Genomic DNA, 25,965 nt, shown 5'->3' with positions numbered 1-25,965 from the left:
TACGGGGTAGAGCGGGGGGTGCTGCTTTCTGATACAGGTGCTTCACAAACTTTCCTGGGCACTAAAATCCCCTTGGGATCTTGTTACAATGTAGATCCTGGTTCAACAGATCTGGGGTGGGACCTGACAGTCTGCATTTCTAACCAGCTCCCAGGGGATGCTGATGTTTTAGGTCCTCGGCCCACACTTTGAGTAGCAAGAAGTTACATTTAATTTTCATGACTCATGGGGCTTTAGGCTTTGAAAATTTCAGTGTTCACTTCTATGCATGAGAGGTGAAGCCGAAATCTGAGGCCCCTCTAGAAGAAGGAGGTTCTCCTATGGGGTTCCTGTTTCTGAGCTCTGCGGCAAAACTTTAACTTTGACAGGAAGTTATTATTATTTTTTTTAGATTCATTTATTTATTTGAGAGAACAAAAGAGGGAGGGAGTGGGGGGAAGGGGTAGAGGGAAAGGGAGAGAGAGAATCCTCAAGCAGACTCCCACTGAGCACAGAGCCGGAAGTGGGACTCTATCCCACAACCCTGAGATCATGAACTGAGCTGAAATCAAGAGTTGGACACTTAACCAACTGAACCACCCAGGTGCCCCTGACAGGAAGTTATTAATGAGTGACAGCACCAAGCCAGACAGGGAGGCAGAGAACAAGTCCCGGGGAGAAGAGCCCCCCTTGTTAGCTTACAAGACATGGGCTCCAGCGTCACTTCAAATGTCTCCTTCTTGAATTCTGTCTTGGAGACCCCCGTGTAGAAGACAATATTGCCCGAGAGATAGGCTGAGAGGGTGTAACGGTTGGAGCTGTTGTTCTGGAAGGTGATAGTTAGCTTGAAGTCTCTTCCCAGCACAGCATTTTCCACTTCAAAATTCATGACCACGTCAGACCTGGGTTTAAGAAGACCATCCGTGTTGAGGGGCTTTTTAGCCCCATACATCAGTGCAGTTTCCAGGGCCAGCCTCTCTTCTTCTTGGCCTAGGAGAGATGCAGAGATCATGACAGGGGAAAAGAAATGCAATGCATCAAAGAGAAATTAATAAACACGTTGTGCTCTGGGCACTGTGTGTTATACTGGTCTGGTTGCCTCTGTAAGCCACTCAACTGCTCTTCGAGACAGGCGTCATCCTTATTCAGGTGTTACCAATTCTGCAAAATCAGGTTCCTGGAGAGCTATGACCTGCCCGGGCTGCCGAGTTAGTTGGCATCGCCGGGGCTTATCTGAAAGCGGGGTGCTAAGGGGTTGCCCTCAGGGCTGTTTCTCCAGGGCTGCTACTTCAGGGTTCTGCAGGCAGAGTTGGCCCAGTCCAACTCCTCTCAAATAGTGGTGCCAATTTGCTTCCCTCCCCTAATCCTAGCTAGAATTCGGGGGTCTCTAAGCAAAGATTTTGGCGATAGTTGCATCTTGCCATTCCACCCTGTGCTATACCAATTTTCTCCTATTCACGGGTATTTCTTTTTTTTTTTTTTTTTTTGAGAGAGAGAATGCGAGACAGAGAGCATGAGAGGGAGGAGGGTCAGAGGGAGAAGCAGACTCCCTGCCGAGCAGGGAGCCAGATGCGGGACTCGATCCCGGGACTCCAGGATCATGACCTGAGCCGAAGGCAGTCTCTTAACCAACTGAGCCACCCAGGCGCCCCTATTCACGGGTATTTCTGATAAGACCTGTCTTCCTTGTCTCTCTTTCCACGTGGGCCTGTCCCACTTTCTCCTGCTGAGCTGACCCCTGGGCAGCTGCCGTCCTGCCCTCTACTCCTTCCTCTCTTGCCATCCTCCCCGCTAATCCTGCGCCCCCACCCCCCACAGAGTGTAGAGATCACTTTTTCTGCAAATAGTGCACCGCCCCTATACTCAGACCTGGCAAGTCGTTAACAAGCCTTCTCTGCCAAAGGGCTCTAAGGCCAAGTTCCCTTGGGGAGCACTGGGTTGTCTGGGGCCTCCAGATGCTCATTGTCTTGATTCCAGCCTATCAGAGGTTCTGAGCTTGAGCCCTACAGTGAGGAGACTTAGTTAATGTAAGACTTCCCAAACTCATCCGACGCCAACCACATTTTTTTTGAGGGACATCTATTGGCATCTGGGGATGCACTGAAGTTCTAATGCAGTTGGAGATGTGTGTGCTCTTTTTAGGAAAATGTCTTCTGTGGGATTTCCAGGATGGTGGTGGAGGAGATGAAAGTAGGGACAGGAGGAGAAGGAGTGAGCTCTGGAAGAATCAAACAAGAGCTTTGTGCAGTTGTGGAAGCAAGAAATACAGGTACAAGTCAGACCTCAGAGCTTGCTCCTCCTGGCTCCGAGCTGCGCTGACGTTCCTTACAGAGCCCCGGACAAAATGCTTGGCTTGAGGGGACAGGGCTTGAGGAGGTGTGGAGAGATAGTCTCTATTCTCTTTACCCCCTGAGTACCTTTGGGTACATCTTAGTGCATCGTTGAAGACACAGAGGCAAATTCTTTGACTTGTAAAAACCAGTCATGGGAATGGCTAGCAAAAAAGAATCACCTGGAAATAAAAGTGTGAGCTTTTAAATTCATTAATTTTAAGATACTGTCTTCTACTTTACTTAGCAATGGAATGCAATGCAGATGAAGAAGTCAATTAACAACAGTTATTGCCGAGAGCTAATTCTGTGACAGGTATTGTGGTGAAGTGCATACTGGGCATTGTCTCATTTACTCCTCAGAGAACCGTACAAGGCAGGCACTATTATTACTATCCATGTCCTTGTTTGTAAAAAAAAAAGCGGCGGGGGGGGCACCTACATCACGGGGTTGTTAGGAGGTTTGGGGGCATGCACAAGAACTGGCAGCTGCTAGGACTTTGCAAAGACCAAAAATGCCAGTAGGTGTTGCAAACAAATGTGCATGTGCGTGTGTGTTAACAATTTCTCTGATTGCCAAGATGGCAAGAACGAGCCAGGAACAATTGGTCTAGGACAAGCATTGGCTAGAGCACGTGTTTACAGATCAATAGGAGGGAGACATTATCTCCCTACAAAGGGAAGGAGGGGCTATGACAAGGAAAGTTCAGTAAAATATTTCTGCAGAAAGCACCTGGCCAACAGCTCCTCGGGAGAGCATTATTGATGATCACTTTGGATGGGCACCAGATATGCATTTAGACAAAATAGGAGAGGGGAACACCAGCAGCAGGGACTTACCTGTCAGAGAGGTGCCATCTGGGGAAAGAGAGGCTGAGCTGGCCCAGATGAGGGGAAGGGACAATGGAAGGCTTGTGGCGAGCCATGGGAGACTTTATATGGCATCATAGATGGAGGAGCCTCTGGGTGCCCTCTGGGGATCAGCCTGTCCCGGGAGCCGGAGTGGCCAGGCAGTCATTCCAGAAGAGGAGGCAGGGATGTCAGGTTTCCCCAGAGCTAGGAGAATTGCCGTCTCTCTACAGTTGTGCTTTATGCTCTGACATCTTACATAATTCAGGGCCATGAATTTAGTGCTGTGGGAGAATGATCTAAAGCCAGATTATATTTTCTGAGATTCTTCTGTGGCCTCCAGGAGCAAGGTCAAAAGCATCTTTCCGTTAACTCGGATGTAATGAAAGTGCGCTTTTATGTTTGTTAAGCTTCTTCTCATTGTTCAGGTGTTAGCTCAAATGTCCCCTTCTCAGAGAGCACCCCCTTCCATCACCCTGTGTAATGTGTCTCCAAGCCCAGTCTTCTCATCTCTCACTAACACCTGGTTTTCTGTCCTTTGCCCAGGACTTAACACTACATAACATTATTTTCCCCGCTAGAACGCATCTCCATGTTCCCAAGACCTACGACCCGGCCTGGCAAAGAGGCTTTGAAGGATCAAGGTTTGGAAAAGCACTTTGCTTTCATCCAGAGACAAAGCTTTCAGGTATTGAAACAGATACTAAATAGTCCAGTTTGGGCTATGTGATGTGCATTTAAATGCACCTGTGAAAGGGCCACATTACCATTCATCTGACGATTTGCTGCTACTTGAGCTGCTATGACGTGCAGGCACCATGCTAGGCTCAGATGAGAAGCACAGCCCTTCCCTCATGGGTCTCAGGGACAAGTGCAGAGGGATCGCTATACGTGTGCCCTCCACAGACGCCGGGTCAGACGTTCCCATGTGGGGCAGGGCACAGGAGGAGAGACTCAACACCACCTGGGGGCAGGGAAGACTTCTTGGAGAGGTTTTACTCTCCGCAGTGAGAGCAAAGCATGAAGAAAGTGGCAGCCTGGCTCTCTGGAGGGCTGTCAGCAGCTCTCCCGGCTGCTGCTTGGGATGCCTGTGGGTGTGGTCAGGAGGTGCAGTGAGGGGGCCCAGAAGGCAAATAGCAGAGGCTTGGTGAGCTCTGACTGAAATGCCCTTTGAAGCAACAGAGGAGAGCAAGAGCTTTTAAGCAGTGTCATAACAGGCTCAAATTTATATTTTAAACATGTCACTTTGGCAGCAATGCATGGGTTAGACAAAGGGAAAGAGAGGGTGTGGCAGGAAGGTGGAATTGGGAAATAACAGCAGGTAGCCAGGAGAAAAATACTCATACCCTGACTAATAGTAGTAGTATTGTAGTAAGAATTGAATTACTAGCAGGAGCAGAAACTAACTTTATTGGACATTTATTCTGTATCAGGCACTATGCTAAGGGCTTTCCACACCTGATACCCCTGAATTCTCAGAGTGGCCGTAGTATAGAGATAGAGGAGAGGAGATGAATTGGAACTATTTCTAAGGGGACATTTAGAGGGTTTGCTGCGTGATTGGTTCTCGAGTTGCTAAATCTGGGGGGACTGTGGTTCTCTTCACTGGGGTCTGGAGTGGGGGAAACAGATCCAGGGAAGAGAAGGAGTGAGAGAAGGTGGCATTCCGGAAGGGTCGGTTTCAGGTTTCTTGGGAGACTTAGGGGAATGTGGAGCTGAACAGATAAGTTGGGCCACAGACACCAACTGGGGGGGTGATAAGTAGATATGTGACTATAATGCCAGCCACAGAGAAAGAACATAAAGTGGGTAGGAATGAAGCCTGAGGACTGAGCCTAGAATAAGTACCATTCAGAGGTGAGGGGAAAAAAGAGGAGCTTAGAGTTGCAGAAGGAGATAGCAAAAAGAGTCAAGTAGGTTGGGATAGAACCAGGAGAAGTGGTGTCATAGGAACAAAGAGGAGAGAGAATGTCAGGATTTGGGGCTGAGCAGTAGCAACAGAAGGCACGGGAAGCTCAGGCAAGCTGAGATCTGCGAACATTTATTCCACGTGGCAATCCGTTGGTCCTGGCAGCCTTGAGATGAGGAGCTTCAAGGGGCGCCTGGGTGGCTCAGTCATTAAGCGTCTGCCTTCAGCTCAGGTCATGATCCCGGAGCCCCGGGATGGAGTCCCCCATCAGGCTTCCTGCTCAGCGGGGAGTCTGCCTCTCCCTCTGCTCTTCATCCTGCTTCTGCTCTCTCTCAAATAATAAAACTAAATAAAATCTTCCAAAAAAAAAAAAATGAAGAGGAGCTTCAAGGATTTGTGGCTGGTAGCAGAACTCAGGGGATGGTAGGTGAGAAAGGAAACGAAAAGGCGCACAATGGCACGCCAAGGAGAGGCAGTTCTTTCCAGATGCCTGCCATGGAGGCCAGCAGGAAGAAAGAACGGGGCATGTTTGGTGGGGAATATATTGCTGAAAAAAAAGTTGCGTGATTTTTTTTTAAACACAGGTGACACTGGATCCTCCTTAAATGCGAATGGGAAGGAGCTAATCGGGAAGGAGATATGGAAATACAAGTGGCAGAGGGAATGATTGATGGAACAAAGAGGAAATGGGATCCAGACATCATCATAAAAGAAGACAGATGGCCGCAGAAGTTTTAAGAATTCTGGTTTTCAAAATTTTATAGTTTCCTAATCTTACATATTTGAAAAAAAAAGGTATAAAATTAATATTAAGCTTTAGTTCATCCTCCACGTGAAAAATGATCTTTCCACAATTTAGTTAATTAAAATAGTTAATTCCTGAATCTGGTAATAATTTCTTCTCTATGTTTTTATTCATCTCTACATTTTAGTGCCCACATTCAGCATTTATGGATAGAGCAATTATATGAGAGATTCAATAATGAGAAGCAGAGTGACAAATGCATGACCATGATACGAGCAGCCTCTCCTAGGGGCCTGTGGCGACATCTGTAATCACTCAGTCGGTCCTGCCAGATTCAGGCACGGTGTCTGCATCCTTCTGTAAATAGCACCCCAATCGGCCATTCCTAAAGTCAGAATTTAAAATGCAGCTGCCATTCTTGGTTAAGAGGCTAATTAACCTCCTGGGATCAAACTCCAGCCCAGAAGCCAGATGGGGTGTCCCATAACTATGCTGACTTAGGGGTTCTTCTGCTTGGACCAGACCCCCATATGGTCCACCTCCCTGAGCCTTGCTTTCTTGCCAAACTCTGGAAGCCTGAACCTCCAGCTATCTTCCTTATCCAGAGTGGGCACATTTTATTTCTTTTAATCTGGTGTCCACCCCTGGTCAAGCCCCAACTCCTCTTCCATTGGACTGGCTTTTGGTCCTTCCTCTTTTGACATCTGACCCTGATTTGGCCTTCACTGCCACCTCCATGGATGACAGCTAATGACAATGGCGTTCTGCTGTGTGGTGTAGAAGAGACAGCTGGTTGTCTGGATGGCTCCCTGTAGGGTTACCGCTTCTTCTCTACACTGTCTGTTCAAGACTTCTTCCATACCAGGAGTTTATCCACAATCCCTGGTGGGCTGCCTTTTCCTGGAGAAGTCTCTCCTCATGCTTCACCTGGCCAATACCTGTTTCTCTTTCTGTCTCAGTGAGCCCACCACTAATGTCCTTCAGGATCCCAAGTCTGATTTGGAACTCCCTTCTCTGTGCCCTGTTCTGGGCACCTGCTGCACAGCATGGTGAGGGCTTGCTTCCCGCTCATCTCTCCAGCTAGATGGGAAGGCAGGACTGTGCATCTCATCCCTACACAACAGTGCTGGGAATATGGTGGGTGGTTAAGATCAAGTTGTTGAATGGATGAATGATAGATGAGTGAATGTTGCAGCTAGTTTCTTTCTCTTTTTTCTTTTTAAAGATTTTATTTATTCATTTGTCAGAGAGAGAGAGAGAGAGAGCACAAACAGGGGCAGTGCCAGGCAGAGGGAGAAGCAGGCTCCCCACAGAGCAGGGAGCCCGATCCCAGGACTCTGGGATCGTGACCTGAGCTGAAGGCAGACGCTTAACTGACTGAGCCACCCCGGCGTCCCTCTTTCTCTTTTCCTAGGGACTTTTATTTTTCCTTCCCGAACCTTTTTGTCCATAACTCTATAACAAGAGGGCATTACTTGTTTGTTTTGTTTTATTGTACTTATGGTTTTTTAAACTCTCATTTCAGGAAAAAGCCAAAAAGAAAAAAAAAACACATTTGTATCTATGTTGTGCAATGGATGATAACCAATAGAAGAAAAGAATGAACCACTTCAGAAATATAGCAAAAATTCACTAGTTCAGGTGACAAAAATCCTGAATTTCTAATACAATGCGTGAGAATTCTCAATTCAGCAAACTTTCTCTTTATAGTGCAAATTGCTTTTTTAAATAAGAGCAGAGAGACTATCTAAAATATTTAAAATGAATTCTGCATTCCTTAGCACTTCAGGAGTACTGATGAATATTTAGGTATATGCTAATTACTTGTCATTTCTCTCCATTCACTAAAATAAATGCCTACTCCTAAGAACCTCTACTGGTGAATCATTTGTAAAATATACTCCACATTCCCCATCAAGAAACCCAAGCTCCTCTACCTCCTATCTACTACTGACCTTGGCCAGCTTTGTCTCTAGCCATTGGCACTCTGAGCTTGATGTTTTTAGGACCCTAAACACACCGACTAACTCACATCTCCAGGATGCCTTTGGTCATGTTACCACTGCCTGGAAGCCCCTGTCTAGATTTATTTAACTGTGGTCTGTGACTTCTCTTACCCTGCTCTGCTTTTTCTGAATCTCCTGGCTGGACTGTGTGTCTTTCTTCTTTGTTCCCCACACCCTCTGCATGATGATCCTATCACTTTTCCAGGAACAGAAACTGAATCCTGCTCACCGTGGGGATCCCCAGCACCAAACACCATTCTAGACATAGAGTAGGCACCCAGTACTGACCAAAATGGGCTTGAACTCAACAGCTCCATTTGAAACTGTCTACACAATAAACATTATTAACATTAATATTATTTTATAATTGAAATGGGCCTTTGACCTAATTGTCCTGAATTAGTGAGATCACACTGTCTTGTTAATATTGTATTATCTATTTCAAGGGACTTCCGTGATAATTCAATGGAACGATGTATATGCAGATAGTTTGTAAAGTACTAAACAACTGTGAATGGCTGTTTAAATTTCTATAATTAAACTAAAATTACATTAGTTATACAGTGTTTTCTATTATTGAAAGTTAAGATTCTTCCGTGTTTTTGTGAGCAAGAACTATATTGTGTTAAAAGAGACATGACTTTAAACCAAATTGTCTTCACAAGCAATGTGAAGGGGAATTCTGCTCAAAGCAAATAAAGAAAACTACAAGGAGAAATTGTGGGTGTGAGGTGTCTCCCTCATGAGGGTTTATGGTGTATTCTCCAGAACACATTTCATAGTGACAGCAGGTAAGTATTAAACAAACTTGGGCAAAGAAATCTTCATTCAGTGGCAGTAAGTTACCTTCTTGGAATTTGTAGGTATCAGTAATATCCTTTATGCCATCTCCTCCAACTTCTTTGGTTACAATCAATTTCCCAATGTGGTTGGTATCAACGGTTTCAACCACATGAGTGCCATCTTTCTTGGCTGTAATGTAAACGAGATCACTGTTGACCTAAAAACAGGAGAAGGGAGCGTTAGCTACCATCTGAAGTCCTTGTCATCAGAATCTCTCTCAGTGGTGTAGCCATCCTGGATCCCTAGAGCGGACATGTTCCTTTCTTCAACAACATTGGATTTATTGGGCTGAACTTGTTTTAAAATGAATCTGAAGGATAATCTAGCTTATTTTAGTTATCAGGTGTTATAAATGAAGAGTATTTGGACTATTGATTGTTTAAACATCAACCACTTCTTTCTCTCCTTTTTCTTGCTGGTGAATTCCACCTCCTCAGAAAGAGCCAAAACCATCACACCTGTTACTCACTTTCCCAGACTGCTTTTAACCCAGCAGTGGCTGTGTGACCTACTTCTGGGAAGAAGAAGAAGTCTGCTGGGTGGCTTCTGGGTAGGATTCTTCTCTGTTATAAAAGGAGAGAGTTTGCCCTTCCCTTTCTCCTTTTCAATGTTTTCACATTAAGTGAGGTGATGTTTGGAGCTTTTGTAGCCTTCCTGGGACAGTGAAGAGAAACACTGCCAACAATACAAAGATGGCCAAGTAGAGAGACAAGAAGCACGTGCGGACTTAACAATGTTGTTAAATGGCTGAGTCAACCTTGGGACCGCCTACTTTAGGATTATCTACATGAGAAAAATTATAGGTAAACTCTTCACGTTTAAGTCATTTTAATTCTGTTACTTGCAGCCAAAAGCATTTTAACTGAAAAATGATATTAGGCTATCAGGAAAAATTCAGGCAATTTTGTGGTGGTTCAGCAATGGAACCATGCTATTTGTGGTATTTGGAGACAGCATCTTGGGGCCATGCCGGCTGACCCCAAGCTCTTCTGACATTCTGCCTTATCAGTCTACTTTCTAGAGACAATGTCTAAATCTGTGCCTGAGGGCTGACCCCCCTAGAGTCTCTTGTTATATTCTTTATAACCACTTTCTTAGGATCCCATTTATTAGCATGGGAGCAGGTAGAAACATGAACTACAGTGTATTATCAGGAGCTCCAGCTGAAAACAGTCTCTGAGGTGTTCATGAAATGTTTTCCAAGCTACACATCCCTACTCTTTCAAATAGGGTGACAATAGTGTCTTCCTCACAGTGGTTGGAAAATTAACTGAAATAGATGTCTGTAAATTACTTATCATAGTGCCTGGCATAGATCAAATGCTCTATAAATAATAATAATATCATAAATTAATAGTATTGCTGAGATGCTGTAGGGCTATAGTCCTAGAGATGGACAAAATGCATTTAGTCACTGTTCTTGTAGGATTTACACTCTAGTAAGGGAGAATCTGTGCATTAGAATCACCTGAGGAACTTAAAAAAAAAAAATAGATGCCCAATTGAGGAGGTCTTGGGTGGGGTGCTAAGTCTATTATTTTTAAAAGAAGTTCTCAATTAATTCTATTGGACACCCAGACCTGAGACCCTGGCAATACAGTACAATAAGTCCCCGGGGTGGGGGGATGCTTAAGATACCACCAGAGCACCTGGGGCAGTGGGGCAGGGCAGGGTGGGGAGGGGCGGGAAGGTGACTAGGAAGTAACAGCCAAGTTGAAAACCGGAAAATGCATAGGAGTTAGCGAACTAAAGGATCTCATGTTAAGTGCTCTTACTAACAAACTAACCAACCAACCAACCAACAAAAGCTCACAAAAGAACACAAGGAAATTTCTGGAGGCCGTGGCCATGTGTACTTCCTTCATTGTGGGGAAGATGTCACAGGTGTATGCATATGTACAAACTCATCAAGATGTATCTATTAAATGTGTGCAATATTTTACGTTAATCATACCCCAATAAAGCTAAAAAGAATAAAGCAAAAAAAAAAAAATGGAGAGAGGAAGGCTGTGACAGGCAGAGGGACTGCCATAACCACAGGTCGGAGAGGGTGGGTCAGAGACACACTGGATTAGCAAGAACCTCGGGTTCTGATCTTGAATGTGTACTTTTGGAAAGCTACCTTATCCTCTCTGAACTTCAGTTCCTGTTTCTAGAAAATGAAAATAGTTATACTTCTTCTGCCAATTTCATAGTAACGCTTTAATGAGACAGCACCAAGCAAAATAGGATCTATGTGAGCATGACTTGTAAACTTTAAAACTGAGTAAAAATGTAATGGTTTTTATTAGGTAATGGGGGAACTTGATGATAAAGCCCTAACTTTCAAAGTTGAGGTTAAAAAAAGCAACTTTTCTTTACTTTCTCACAAAATGTTCTGAATTTACATGGACTCTGACCTCTACTAAGGTGAAAGCAAGTAGTTGACATTCATTGAAGGGCCACAAGGTTTCAGGGACACTTACAAATTATTTAATCTAAACCTCACAACAACAACAACCTGTGAGGTATGTATTATTATCCCTATTTTATAGATGAGGGTGCCAAGTGGGTTAAGAAGGGTCAGCAAAGTGGGGCACCTGGGTGGCTCAGTTGGTTAAGCGGCTGCCTTCGGCTCAGGTCATGATCCCAGGGTTCTGGGATCGAGCCCCGCGTCGGGATCCCTGCTCGGCGGGGAGCCTGCTTCTCCCTCTCCCTCTGCCTGCCTCTCTGCCTCCTTGTTCTCTCTCTCTGTCAAATAAATAAATAAAATCTTTAAAAAAAAAAAAAAAAAAAGAAGGGTCAGCAAAGTGTTTGTGGTCACATAGCTGGGAGCTGCTGGAGACTGAAACCCTGGGCTGGCCCATCGCCCATTCCCTGACCTTCACCTTGGGCTGGCCCATTCCCTGACCCTCACAGTGCATTGCCTCTCCCATACAGCCCTACTGGACCACCAGCGCCGCCATGAGGTGGTAAGATGGTTTCATGCTTGGGGTGCAAGTGGTTCCATGCATGGGCCTCAGATATCTGAGGGGTGATAAATGGTGACCTCATTCCTTAGCAGAATAATCACAGCTTTGTGGCACTAGCCATAGGATGTGCAAGACCAAAATATGAATTTAGGAATTAAGATAGGCCATGACAGGGCAGACACCAGGGATATTTGTCATTTTTGGGAAAAAAAAAAAAAGTTAAGGAAACTTTAAAAGAGCTTCCTGAGACTTTTGGCTTTCCCTCTGGAGAAGGCCATGCGAGCACAAACAGCCTCCTCCTCTTGCAAATTAGAGCAACAATGCTGATAAATATCTTCTTAATAACAGCCCTTACAACAGTTTACAGTTTTCCAGGGAGACAAGGCTAAATATGAAAAGTGGCTAAATCGTCTCCCCTTGAGCATAGAGCTTAGGAAATTTATGTGGGCTCAAATCTCAGGCCAGCCCAGCAGCACTGTCCCTTGTAGAGAGAGGAGAGGAGAAACCCACATATGAAATGGCTATTGCATATGTATATTGTGGGGGTGTGGAGAGAAAGTATTCTTTCCAATTGACATTAGCAAGCTTTCTTTTCGGTTTCAGCCACCAGTGCAATGGTCCCCCATCTTGGCTGCGTATGAGCCACTGAGGGCTTAAAAGAGTAATGGTGACAGGCCCCCACCCAAGGCCAACTGCATGTCTGCGGTAGACAGTTGTAAGTGCAGGTCGTGCTGGAAAGAATATTGGATCTGTACTGTGTGACTTTGGGCAAGTTACTCACTGTCTCTCAGCTTGGGTTTAATAATGCCATTCTTGCCGGGCAGAAACCTAGATCAGTACTGCTGGAGAAAGCCCTATGTTGAAGGCTAATTTCTTTTGAATGAAAAGGAGTCTTAGTGGCCATCTTGTCCTACCCTACACTTGAGGGGACTGTGGTCACATAGAACCTGAGCATCCCAACATGAAATCTGGTGCTGGTTTCAGCACACCACAACTTTGCCCCTTTGTCAGACACAGGCACTTCTACTCAGCCTCTGCTGAGGTGCTTGCTGAGCCCTAGGGCTCAGCAAAGGTGGGCTGGGGCTGCAAGCTTAGGGTCCCCCTCTCGACAAAGTTCTGCACGTGCCCCTGGAATGTAAGCATATGTCTACTGCTGGCAGAAGCTATGCTCTTTGCCACTAAGGATGGAAACTCTTTTTTCAGGATCCAGGAAGATTTGCTTTGTTCATTTGTTCCTAACTAGAGATAACTACAAAACAGGCTGTGCGGAGAAAGTGGTGCTCCTCTGAGAGCTCACGGAGGCAGTGCATGAACCTTCTGGTACAACTGCCATCCTTCTACTCTGTGCTTGCCAGGCCCCTGTGTGTGCTGTCTGCTGCTCTGTCCCTGTGCCTCGTCTCCCACCAGGACTGCCAGCACCTGAGGGCACCATCTGGATCCTATCTCTCTGAGACTCAGTTCTTAGCAGGGTACTCTGCCTCCGCTTCTGTTTGCTTGCTTGCTTCATTCATCCATCCATCCTCATTCATTCAACAAGTATTTATTCATGACTACTTTGTGCCAGAACTTGTTTTCAGTGATGAGGATACATTCATGGAGCTTATATTCTAGAAAGGAGAGAAATAATAACACTAAGGCAAGTGTTGTGAGACAGGCCAGGAAGTGAGATTTTAGGTGGGGGTGGGGTGGGATGAGTGAAGACCTCTTTGAGGAGGTGACCTGAGCAGAGACTTGGATGCAAGGAGGGGTCAGATGTGCAAGGATGTGGTGGAGGGTAGGGGAGAGCTTTCCCAGCAAAAGGAACAGTATATATAAAGGTTCAGAAGCAAGAGTATGTTGGCATGTTGCCAGAAGAGCAAGAAAGTCAGTATGACTGGAGGGAAATGAGCAAGGGAAGAGGTGGAAGGAAAGCCAGGAGCCAGATCACATAGAATCTTGTAAAGACTTGTGCTCAGTTTTATTGTAAGCGTTGTGGAAATCCATTAGAAGGTTGGGGGCAAGGGACTAATGTGTTTTATTTACATTTTTAAAGGATGATTCTGGTTAGACTGTGGAGAATAAACAGGAAAAGGGTCAGAGGAGGGAAGGGAGGTGGGCTAGGAATCAAGTTCATAGAGCTCAATGTTACACAGAGCTCAAAGGGTAATAATGGGCATCACAGACCTGGCTGGATGCATGCTCTCTTTAGAAGGTATTTCTGGCAAGATGCATGAAGATTAAGAAGAGAAGCCAACCTGATTCCAAAATGTTATACATTATTTGAATAAATGGATGAACTATTTTAGATCAGAATAGGAGTCCCCCAAAATGGGCTAAAAAGTGGTAGCAAAATAACGTTGAATTGAGAATGAAGTGTCTGTAGAGTTTGTATACAAAGAACCTCTGGCCCAGAGCAAGGGAAAGTGCTATGTAGCTTCTGAGCAATGGAGTAGTTACTGTGGCCCTGGGGGACCAGTCATCATTGCTGCAAAAATCAGCTCAGTGACAGGGAGGGAAGGAGGAGTGGGCATGTGCTCGAGTGTGCACCTATGTGCAGGTTTGGGGTGGGCCGGTAGGAAGGGGAGGACAGAGCCAATGAGAGGAAGCTAAGATGGAAGAGAAGCAGCAACCCCCAAGCGCTCAGTGAACATGGGAACTCAGGAGAGGACTTCAGACCCTAGCACTCTTCTGCTCTCTCCTCTCCCCCACCTTTAGAAGCCAAAGGCCACCATTAGTTGGGGAGAGAAAAGGCAGATGGGCTTCCAGAATGGAGGTCCTCGTCATGGCGCTGAGGGCATGAGAAATAAGCTTCAAGCCCTGGAAGCTATCTAGAAATGTGAAGAATAGATTTCGAAAATGGAGGAGGAGAGGAAAAGGGGCAGAGATAGGATCCTTCCCATGTACATGCCTCTTTTTTAAATTTTTACTTTTTAATTTTTTAATTTGAGTCTAGTTGATACACAATGTTACATAAGTTTCAGGTGTACAACATAGTGATTCAAACTTCTCTATGCTATGCTCACGGCAAGTGTAGCTACCATCTGTCACCATACAACACTATGACAACATCATTGACTATATTCCCTATGCTGTGCCTTTCATCCCCGTGGCTTATTCTATAACTGGAAACCTGTATCCTCTGCTCCCCTTCACTTCTTATTTTGGATTTTGCTTTAACTAAAGGAGACCACGGCTCTGAGAAGATCAAAAAACGTCAGTGAACATGATGTTTAATCCAGCCCGGAAGTGAGTAAGGAATGACCAAGAAAGTCAGCGAGAGGCAAGAAAAGGCACACTGGGCTGCCTGCCTGGGGTGTGACAGGCAGGCTTACGCAGCCAGAGGATGGAGAAGGGAAGGGAGGATGCAGTCTGAACCTGAGTCATGGACACTCTCATTAAAGTTAAATTCGATGCCCCCCATGTGGTCCTACTTTGGGCACCCTTGAGAAAAGATTCCTCATACACTTTCAACAGCTTGAGCATCTCTTATAAATGGCTCAGCCCCGGGGTTCAGCCCGTGCCAAAGCAGCAAATCGTCCGATCTGTCAGACAAGTCTGCAGTGGCTGAGAGAGGAGTAATTATAATCTGCAAATCCCGATGACATGCATAACACCCTGATCTATATTTAATAATAGCAAAAAGCGTTTGCATTAACAGCTATTAGGCAATTCACTCTTGGAGGGAGGTTGCTCCCTCTGTCTTTCTTTGCAGCAACAAAGCATAATAAAAATATAAAAACATGGCTCTGTGAATTTTAGAGTGATTTCCCATTAAGAGTTTCTTCTAGCATCATAAACTATCAGTTGGCAGCTGGGGAGGTTGGGATAAATCCCCGAATCCCGAAGTGAAATCGAGGGGGATGAAATTCGAAATACAGTCTGCCTTTTCCCCCCAGGCTTCTAGTAACTGTAATGGTAGTCTCCGTGGAAGCAATACTATCCCCTTTGTGTGTTTCAAATTCCCGATCTTGCTGTCTGAATATTCACACTTATTTTACTTCCTAAACATTTCCGGATGCTGCCTCCTCCTTCCCGCCTCTTGCCATTTGGGGAGCTCAGGCCCCGCCCTCTCGGGTGGGTGTGGAGCAGATACAGCCTTCCCTCTGATCTCACCCCTGCCCCCAGCTCTGGGCCACCCCTTTCAAGTCCCAGCTCCACGGGGCTCAAGTCCTTCTGTAAAGGAGTCCAGTTCCTTCTGCCTTCATCTTCTACACCCCTGACACGTCACTTTTCCTGAGCCTGCAACAGCTTGTCATTTCCCACACACCCCATTCGGATGCTCAAATTGTCCCCTCTGCCTCAGATTCTTTCCTTCCTCTGGCTTCTTTCTTACCCACTTGGCCTGAATAACTACAAACTGTCCCTCAAGATGCAGTTCAGGCACTAACCCCTCCAGGGAGCCTCCCTGCCCCTCCCTCCGTGTGCTCCCACAATGCTCTGCCCAGCCACACAGGCGTCATTATCCTCTGTCCTCATGTCACCCTCCCTCCCTGGATGGTGTCTTATGGCCTTTACTGTCCTACTCAGTTCCTGACCCGTGTTTCTCAATTAACGAATCTGTATGTATTAAATGCAGATCATTTATCACCTATATTGCTCATCTGACAATTAGTTCCACAGAGTCTCCTGTACTACTGTTATTTAACTTTTGATGTGCTATGTATTGCCACCTCCCATCAAGAATCTAATTTCTTTTTTTTTTTAAGATATATTTATTTGAGAGTGAGAACACGAGGGGGAGGGGCAGAGGGAGAGAGAATCTCAAGCAGACTCCCGTTGAGCGCGGAGCCTGTCCAGGGGCTCCATCTCCCAAAACTAAGAGTCAGAGGTTTAACGGACTGGGCCACCCAGGCTCCCCAAGAATCTAGTTTCGTAAGGGTTCTGAGTTCCCCACAGGACAGTGCCTGCCACATATTTATAATAGGTATTTATTCATCCCAGAGTAGTAGTAGAGTGTGGTGGTTAATGTCATGAGCTTCAGTACCTGCCTGGCTTTAGATCTTAGCATGACTGTTTATTAGTTCAGTGAATGTGGAAAGGTTATTAACCATGCTGCCTCAATTTTCCTTTCTGTAAAATGGGAAGAATCATAATACCGATTTTAAAGGGTGGCTAACAGCCTCAAATGGTAGGCACAGTGATTACATGGTAAGAACTCTGTATACAACAGACATTACTTCAGTGTGTTTGTTGGTGAAACTATATTCTGGGTAAATCCTGCCTCTCAGCCTCTCACATATTTCTCTTCTCTCTACCCACTGCCCTCAGCCTCCCAGCTCCCCAACCTTCTCCTTTACCAATACCTTTTATATTTAATTTGATTTTTAGAGATCTCCTTGGAGTATTCTCTAACTGCCTCATCTGCTCCTAGTCCCCATCCAAATCTTTCAGAATTTCAGACCCTTTACAAAAGTGTTCCCATCAACCCATGAAGTATGCTGCCTTCTAGCTGCCATTCCCTCCCCTCCCTATTTCAGCAGCTCTGCTTTCCCTCCCCGATGACGGAGGAAGGCCTGGAGTGGCAGGAAATGGGTTGCAGTTCCCAGACTAAGACCATGGCTGGGGTGTGTCTGGATTTTGTTTTTACGTGAACTGCTAGGTTAGTGTCAGAGTGAAGTAGTAAGCTCTGAAATTTCAATTCATGGACTGTTTCCACCAATTTTTAGTTGAGGGATTCATTTAGTCACTTAATTTCTCAGGAGCAGTTGATACCTATTTCGTGGGTGCGAAGAACTCAGCTAAGGTTAGTAACACAATTCCTTTTCAAGGAGAAAATCTCAAAACATCAAGGAAAGAAAAATGTTAAGTAAGAACTACATTTAGAATTAAGAGCCTGGAGGTTGGAATGATGTTTAGTCAACTTTGTAGACATGAAACATGTGCCATGGACTTGGGAAATTTAGAAGTAACAACCTGGTGTCTTATTTTTCAAGTATTAAGAGATTGGGGAAGAAAGCGGCACTTCTCTCTGGCTTACTACTTACCTCTGCAAAAACAAAGGGTGCATCAAACTGGAAGCAAATATGGCCGTGCTTAATGGCTTGAACGGAGGCTGGGCCACACCGATACATCCCTGCATCACACAGAGGAAAGGGAAGCATGAGTCTGTCGTCTTCACTTCTGTCCAGATACAGATACAGACTTTGTAGGGGCAAGTGTTCCTGACTTCATCACTGATTAAGCCCACATGCTTCCCATGGCCGGAGACGGTGAATGACCAAGGTGTGTAATCAAGAGGGCTTTGTTGGAAATGCATCCTCAAACCAAAATTTGAAGCCATGAGAAGAATACAGGGCAGTCACTACGTCTCTGTCTGTTCTCCCACCTAGAACACATACTCCAGATGTTTGTTCTGAGGCTGAGCTGTTTGCTTACAGAGGATTGGTCCATTTACACAGGTCTCTGGAATGTTGGAGATGGTAATGTGTCCCCCCTGGTTGTGTTGTTGTTTGTTTTGATTTTTGTGTTTTGTTTTTGGACATCATGCATGTACGTCAAGTATTAAATTGAGGAATTTGGACATTAACAACACATTGATCAATGCCCAGCATGCATTCCTGAAGTCAATAGGCACATGATTACCTTTACAAAGTTCCTTACATTTTAACCAGCTATCTCTGGTTAATAAGAAAGTAACTGCCATTAGTCATTTCTGACGTCTCCTCATGATACATAATTGAGAACACCAGAAAGTGTTGAACATTCTCCCTCAAAATCGAGCATAAATAAAGCATGAGTCTCTTATGAATAAGTTATGAATGTTTATGGATATATGGGTATATACACACACGTCAGTATCTCATATCAACACCTGAGGAAGTAAACATAATAAAAGCCACTGGCTTTTATCATCATATTAAAGAGAAATGGAGGCCTCTGATGTGATTCCATAAAAATCTGAGGGCGATCATAGGTGCCATTCATTGCTTAGCATAGACTGCAAGTTAGATGATGAATATACCCACATACTTAGGTTTTGGAAGAAATCACACAACATAAAAAGAAATCAGGTTCTGGGAAAACAATAATTTAAAGGATGATCTGTAACTATTTTTTGAGTTCTTTATTTTCTCTACTGGCTTATATCTTATCACTACATCACAGAGGGCCGAGGTGTATTTTAGAGCCTAGTAAAAGTGCCTACAAGGATATTTTTTTCTCTTGTCTTCAAAACTGCTTATCAAAGCAAGAGTAGATGAATTACATATGTTAAGTTTTATGCTTTTTTTTTTTTTACCGGTTGTAGAAATAATCAGGGGAAAACTGACCATTGAAATGAAATTAAACTGATCGACAGGCTGTTAATACTGTACATGGGCCCAGGAAGCACACTTTCGATGTTGGTTCCTAATGGGAGTTTTGCCCACACATCAAATGCGATCCTAACAGCAAAATAAAGATCGCAGTGAAACGAGTTCCATGAGGGACGATGCAGTTTTACCATCACTGTTTTCTTGGGGGGTGCTGTCCACAGCTTGCCACCCTCCAAATCCAACGGGAAGATCAGGTCTTGTCATCCAGGCTTCATTCCAGCAGTGGTAGTTCCTGAGAAAACACCACCCCAGTGAGATTAAACTTCCCATCCCATTCAATGCCCCAAGAAATCAAAAGGTGGCCAGAATTCCTGTGAGTACGCTATCTACAAGTTGCTGGGATGGAATAAACCAAATTGAAGACTCCTGAGAGATATCCTGGACTTGAGTTTTCTGGGCAGATGCATTCCCACTGGCACCCCTGGGGGGCATCAGGTGGCTGGACATCTCTCTTCCCTGCTAATATCAGTTTCAAGGCCACCCAGCGCATGAAACAGTTTTGTTCTTAACCATCTTCTGCTGCCTAATGAAACAAAATGTACTATGTGCTAACAGGATAGAAAAGAAAAGTTAATTGAAACTGAAATACAAATATCTTTGAATTTCTTTTATATTTATGTTTACATTTATGCATATTCGATTTATAAGAAGCAGATCTCTTGTAACAATTAAGCAATAGAATGCTTGTGTTTATGGGCTTAGGCTGTTGCCATAGAAACTATAATGTTAACTCCTGACTATAATTGTCTCTAACTTGTGGCAAATTTCCATTTGGTGTCCAACAAGAAGAAAAGGGTATCAGTGTGAGTGTCTCTTTACCCTTTATTAAAGGTGGGCAACCCACAACCTGAGGGCCACGCAAAACTTTTCAGAACATTGCATATGACCCTTGAGGCAAGAGCATGGAATAAAATGTCATCATGAATTATATTATCATGTCCTTGGAAAGACCTGAAATTATATGACAGTACAGAAACCAATGAAAGCACATTAACCCATCTGCACTGTAGAAAATATTCATATAGTAATAACGATTTAACAGTGGGGGGAGGTAGTTATAACAGTCTTTGTTTATAGCATGGATGAATTTCAGATCCAGCTACCATTCATCCTTTGCCTAAATGTCCTTCAATGTCAGGAATTCGTACATGTTCCCATCTCCGAGTTTGGCTCATCTTTGATTGGCTCAATTTGGAGGTATTAATTTCACTATGTACCCTTTTTGCACCAGGCTAGGTGCTGGCGATGTGGCGATGACTGATACATAGGTTCATGCCCACAAAGACCCTCGTGATCTAGGAGGAATGATGAAAAGGTAAACCAATTGTTACAAACATTTCATAGATTTCCTGTGAGGCTTAAACAAGATGATGGGAGTAAAGCACTTAGAAATAGGGCCTGGCATGTGATAAGTGCTCAAAAATAGTAAGTCTCGGATTTTTTAAAATAATTCATAGAAGTGATGCAGTGGAAATTCATTTGGGGGTACACTGGGGTCTCAGTGGGAAAACCCTTAGGGAATGAGGACAAGTTTCACAGCAAAAGTGGTACTTGAGCTAAGTCCTGAGGAATGTGGGGGTTTAGAAAGTCAACAAGAGAAGTAAGAACAAAATTGTGGAGGCATGAAATAACCCACACGGTGTGTTTGGGGGACTGCACGCTGTTCGTTGTGGCGTGAGGACAGCGTGCTTGTGTATTTGTGTGCACGGGGGAGAAGGATGGCAGGTGAGGGTGGGCAGAGAATCACAAAACTGACAAATGCACAGCACTTACTGTGTTCCAGGCACTGTCCTAAAACTTTTATGTATATTAGCACAGATGATGTTCCCGTACCCTATTAGAAAGGTACTATTACTATCTCCAGATTGCATGGGAAGCACAGAGAGGTTAAGAATCTTGCCTGAGGTCACACACCTGGTTAGTGATAGTGTTCCAGGGCCCAAGCTCTTAAACAATGAACTATGCTGTAGGAGAGGATGAGACTGTGAGATCCTTTTATCTCAAATCAAATGATTGAGCTCTATTCTTGGGTAAGTTAAATTTGCAAATCTGTCTTTGTGGAAGTTGGGTGGGGAGGCAGGATGGGCCAAGGAGCTGAGTTGACCTCCACCCCTGTGGGGAGGTCCAGGAGCCATCAGCGGGTACAGCACGTGGAGGTGAGAGAGCTGGATGAGTGCAGGAAGACTTTCGTGTTTCCAGGGAGTATGATGGTTCCATTTACCAAGACTGAATGAAGGAGGAAGAGAAGACGGTTTGTGTTGGGAGGTGTGTGTTGGGTGGCTGACAAGTTCAATTTTGGACGTGATGAACTTGAGAGCCAGTGAGAAACCCAGGAGACAAAACCCTAGAGATGTTTTTATATACCCATGAGACAGTCAGGGTTGGATGAGTTCCTGGCGTCTTCATGGATGGTGGAGGAAAATGGGGACAGAGCCAAACGAGGAGAGCATGGAAACAGAGAGATGCAGTGTAGGTTTCTCTCCTCAGAGTGATCTAGGTTGTGAAGGGAAAAAAAAAGAAGATAGGGCCATGGCTAGAAGGTAATGCAATGCAGGCAAGAGTGTTTTGATTAGTTTCACATTAGGAGAGATTGTCATGCTTACAGAGGAAGAACCAGTGCAGGGAGTGGGAATAGAGAGTAGAGAGATTGAATAAAAGGACACTCAACTCTCAAGAATGCAGGAGGATGAGGTTGACAGCCACACCACTCCTGGGTGTGGGGAGCGAGGCATTGTTTGCAGGGACAGGGAGGTGTAGGTGTAGATCAGGGTCAAGGTGTGGAGGTGTTGGACAGGAACATGAGGTTGGTTCCCACTTGAGAGCCTGTATCTTTCCTCTGAAGCAGGAAAGAAGGTCACTGTGAGTTTAAACATGACGGCTAGCCTCCCTCCAGAACGGTGAAAGTTACATCATTAGGCAGGGAGATCCAGGAAAACGGCAAGGAAACATTTGCAATCCAAATGGACATAGTCCTGCTTCCTACACAATCCGTGTAGGCAACCTGTGTTTAGCAATCCTGGCTCTAGCTAGGATTTCACTGTTACACCACCACCCTAGATTAATAGGTGCCAGAACCTCCTTATTTAAAATCAAATATCCTGGACAGGGTTAGCCTTGAACAAGATAAACAAGCTTTGTATTTCAGATCTCAGAGAACTGAGTTTGGGGTTGGGCCTTAGTCAATAGGTAGAAAGCCAATGGCTGGGCTCCCAGGCTCGTCGTGAACAGAGTGGGAGGATGCTACCTCCAAAGCCATAGATTTTTTTTTTTTTTTAATCATGCCATTCTCTCTGCTCAAGAATGGCCAGGGAAAATGTGTCCTGGACCACTCATGCCATGAGGGTTCCCTTTTGTCTGGATGTTAAGTATTTCTGGGTACACATGCTTGTCTTTGATTTCAAGGTCCCCTGTGAAAGGGGTTTAATATTTACAGACATTTCTGAATTCCATTTACCACAAGGTTGTCTGCAGATTGGGGAATATATATGCTTCCTGAAAGGTTACTTTAAAGTTTCTTTATCTAGATCTGTCATAGTCTTTCTGTTTTCATCTTGTAATTTTATTATGCATTCGTCGAGGGAGTGATTCACTTCTGGGGCTCTGTCTTGTTCACAATCACATTCCCAGTGCTAGAGTTAGGCCTTAGGAAGTGCTCAGAAAGTATTGCTTGATTGAAAGGCAAGGACAACTCCTAGCAAGTGTAGGACATCTCCAAGGCAGGTGTAATTAAACTTTCGTTTGTTTGTTTGTTATTAAGATTCATGGTTTTATATTTTCTCAGAGACTTCATTTGAAACTTGACTTCCCCCTATACGATCAAAATGTACAGTGTCACTTTAAAGGTAAAAGAAAAGTTAGAAACCTTCAAAGTGATCTAGTTTTCTTGTTGCTTCTTTCTAAAGAAGCAGTGTAGAAATTAAAGCCCCCATTTCATTGAGAGTTATTTAATCAAGTTGAAAATAACTTTTTTGAGGGAGAATAATGTTGGAATGACAAGTGAAGAACACGTCTTTGCTTCATGTTACTTTTTTTTCCTGCAGTGACAGCTAGTGATTTCTAGAACTCCTTTCAAGGATGCTAATAACTCAGCAGAACTGGTGCAAAGGATCTGCAGAATCTTCACCAAAGGCAGAGCCTCCCTAGAAAAATAACACCATGCATTGCTGAGGGACCTTCAGAGAATGTCACAACATTGGTTTGGTTTATCCTTTGGCTAAACCCTTTCCTTAGAACTTATGTGTAGCAAATAATCACACAGATGCAAAGACAGGTACTTCAGAATGTTCATCCTTGCATAATTTACAAGAAGGAAAAATCAGAAACTGTCCAATACGTGATTGTTTTGAAACACAAAACAGAACATTATTCAGCCATAAAAATGCAGATCTACATTTATTAGGCAGGAAATATGCTTATGGAATATTAAGTTTTAATATTAACACATTATTTAATAATAACACATACAACACAGTGTATGTGTTCATTGTGTATGTAGATAAGTGTGGAAGGCAGAATTCTAAATTGTATAATTTCCTCCCCTTGAATGTGGGTGAAATCTATGAATATGATGGTATATAACTCCTGTGATTATGTTACTTTACATGGCAAAGAGAATTTTGCACATGTAATTAAGATAATTAATCTGTGGACTCTGAGTTAATTAAAAGGGAGATAGCAAGGTGGGCCTGATCTAACCAGGTGAGCCCTTTAAATCTGGGTCTAGAGGTTAGGGACAGAGCAAGCTAGAGACTGGAAGCAGCAGAGATATCCTCCTACTGGCCCTGTAAAAGATGGAAGCTTCCATGAGTTCTACAGCTGCAAGGAACTGAATCCTTGCAAGAACCTAAATGAGTTTGAAAGAGAGCCCTGAACATCAGATGGGACCACAGCCTCAGCTAACATTTTGATTGCCATTATTTGAGACCCTGAGCAGAGGACCCAGTTAACCTGTGCCCAAACTCCTGATCCAGAGAAACTGATAATAGTTTTAGGTTGCTAAGTTTTTGGTAATGTGTTATGCAGCAATAAAAATGAGTACAATAGCAAAGAGACATATGAAAGGATACTTAAGAAGATGTTGGAAATGTTCTGAGGAGTTAGAAGATGGATGACTCTGACTTTTGTATTTTTTTTCTGCAATGTTTGAAAATTTTATAATAAACATGCACTAATTTATACCCACCCCCCACATAAGTGAACTATTTTTTATTAAAAGAAAAGAGAGCACAGTTAAAAATCTGCCCTGGTTTTAACCACTGGATAAGGTCACATCTGGAGTTGCAAGAGCCTGTGGGATGATGGAGAAGTGGACAGAGAACACAGCTGCAATCAAAATGGGCTTTGGGGCTCTGCATGCTAGATGTTCAAAGACAATAAAGTGGATAATATAAGCAAGGAGTCCTTTACTGCCTTAAACTTAGCTAACTGCTTAAATCCTCCACAGGGTCATCTCATTTGCAATTTGTCCAGGAACGTTTTCCTACAAGGGAACAAAGAGATTTGGGCTTGTAACCCTGTTTCTGCAGCTTTATTATGGCTCAAGGGGAAACACAAATAAGATTGAGTGAAAGCCCTCAAGGAGATGTGTTGGACCAACTTCAAGTGTAAACAAATCTTTGAATTCTTTTATTTTAAAAATGGTAGGGGGTGGAAGAAAGGTACTTAGCTATCTTGCAAATTGTGTGTTTGTGGCAGATGGGCACAGCCCCACTTCCCGGGCTGTTTTGATATACTTTCAATACAGGCAATGCTATTGGTGACAAAAATGACAGCACTCCCTGAAATTGTTGAGCTTTGGCCATTCCGGTGGTGGTGGGCATGGGGTGGTATGGGAGTTGTTGAAAGAAGTGGAGGCAAGTTGGTGGATTCTGAGGCTTTTCTAGCAAGACATTCCAAAGTGGAAATGAAAGCTTGGACCAAGAAAAAACTTGTCAATTAGGAAAGGTAATGAAGCAAAACAATGAAAAGGAATTATTCAGAGAAAGGGAGGCATGCTGGAGCAATCTTTTATGGAGCTGGGAGCTGGGAACACTACACTACTTCAGAATGCAGCTGTTCATTGTTAGGAACTGTTGGAATGCTGAAACCAGGAAAGGCATTTAAAGTCTCTCTGGGGTCATCAGTCAAGGGTTGGAGGTCCAATCAGGTGGAGACCCAGACAACCCTTCTGTAGAAACCAACTGCCCACCAAGAAAAAAAGAGAAGTAATGAAGGTATTTGTTTTTGCTTGTCCTTTGCAGGGAAGGAGTCCTCCAATGCTAATTGTGAAATCGGCTTAAGCACAGTCTTCTGTAGTATGAGAGACCCCAATCAGGGGGTTTGAAGTTGGGGGTGTGGGTGGAGATGTGATATTACTCCCAAAATGAAACTATGGGGTGTATTTATAGAAGAGGTGATAATCAAAATAATTAGTAACTGCTCAGACACAGACATGAACCAACTGGAAATCGCAACCAATCAGAAAGGACACTCAGTCTAAATAAATGCTGTATGTTCCTACCTGTACATACTGGATAAATGCCAGCCCAGATGTATTCAACTACATATACTGTACCATAGTACCTAAGAAGCTTGTTTCCATTTACAAAGTTTTCTGGGAGTGTGTCTTTCCTTAGTCCTGAGCCTTTCCACTCTCTTCTTAAGCTTCCAGGTACTGATTTCTTGAATATTTATTAAGAACATTTTATAGCAGCCTTATTATAATGATTTTTTTAATTTTACTTTTTTCTCTTCTTTTGATAGCTTCCCCTCTTTTCATTATCTGTTTTACTTTTTAATTGTGGCACGAGAAAATGGCTAAGACAGAGAAGAGAAACAGTCAAGAGAAACTGTCACTAAGGAAGCCAAGACATTGGTTTACTAGACAAAGATTTTTAAATCAGGTATAATAAACAGGTTCAAATAACTAAAGAAAACTATCTGAGTAATATTTAATCAAACAGAAGATATCAATGAAAAGATAACAATTATGAAAAGGAATCAAACAGAAATTCTGGAGTTGAAATATACAATAACTAGAATGAAAAATTCAAAAATTAACTAGTGGGAAAAAGAAGAAGAAG

The 25,965-nt window shown here is 43.8% G+C and overlaps 1 protein-coding gene across 2 annotated transcripts in view; it reads right to left on the bottom strand.

The window, feature by feature from the left end:
- F13A1 (coagulation factor XIII A chain) overlaps positions 1-25,965 on the bottom strand; it is a 151,824-nt gene that overhangs the window by 27,100 nt on the left and 98,759 nt on the right. For both annotated transcript variants that reach the window (XM_081827727.1, XM_081827728.1), the window contains exons 9-12: positions 19,033-19,136; positions 17,576-17,664; positions 8,665-8,818; positions 682-969 (exon numbers count right to left, since the gene is read on the bottom strand). In XM_081827727.1, coding sequence (XP_081683853.1) covers positions 682-969; positions 8,665-8,818; positions 17,576-17,664; positions 19,033-19,136 — 635 coding nt within the window. The remainder of the gene's footprint in view (positions 1-681; positions 970-8,664; positions 8,819-17,575; positions 17,665-19,032; positions 19,137-25,965) is intronic.

This window comes from Leptonychotes weddellii, chromosome 8 (genome assembly GCF_054177405.1).
Source record: "Leptonychotes weddellii isolate Sample4059 chromosome 8, ASM5417740v2, whole genome shotgun sequence".
Taxonomy (NCBI): domain Eukaryota; kingdom Metazoa; phylum Chordata; class Mammalia; order Carnivora; family Phocidae; genus Leptonychotes; species Leptonychotes weddellii.
The sequence above is the reverse complement of the archived record's forward strand: the minus strand, read 5'-3'. Positions and strand labels throughout refer to the sequence as shown.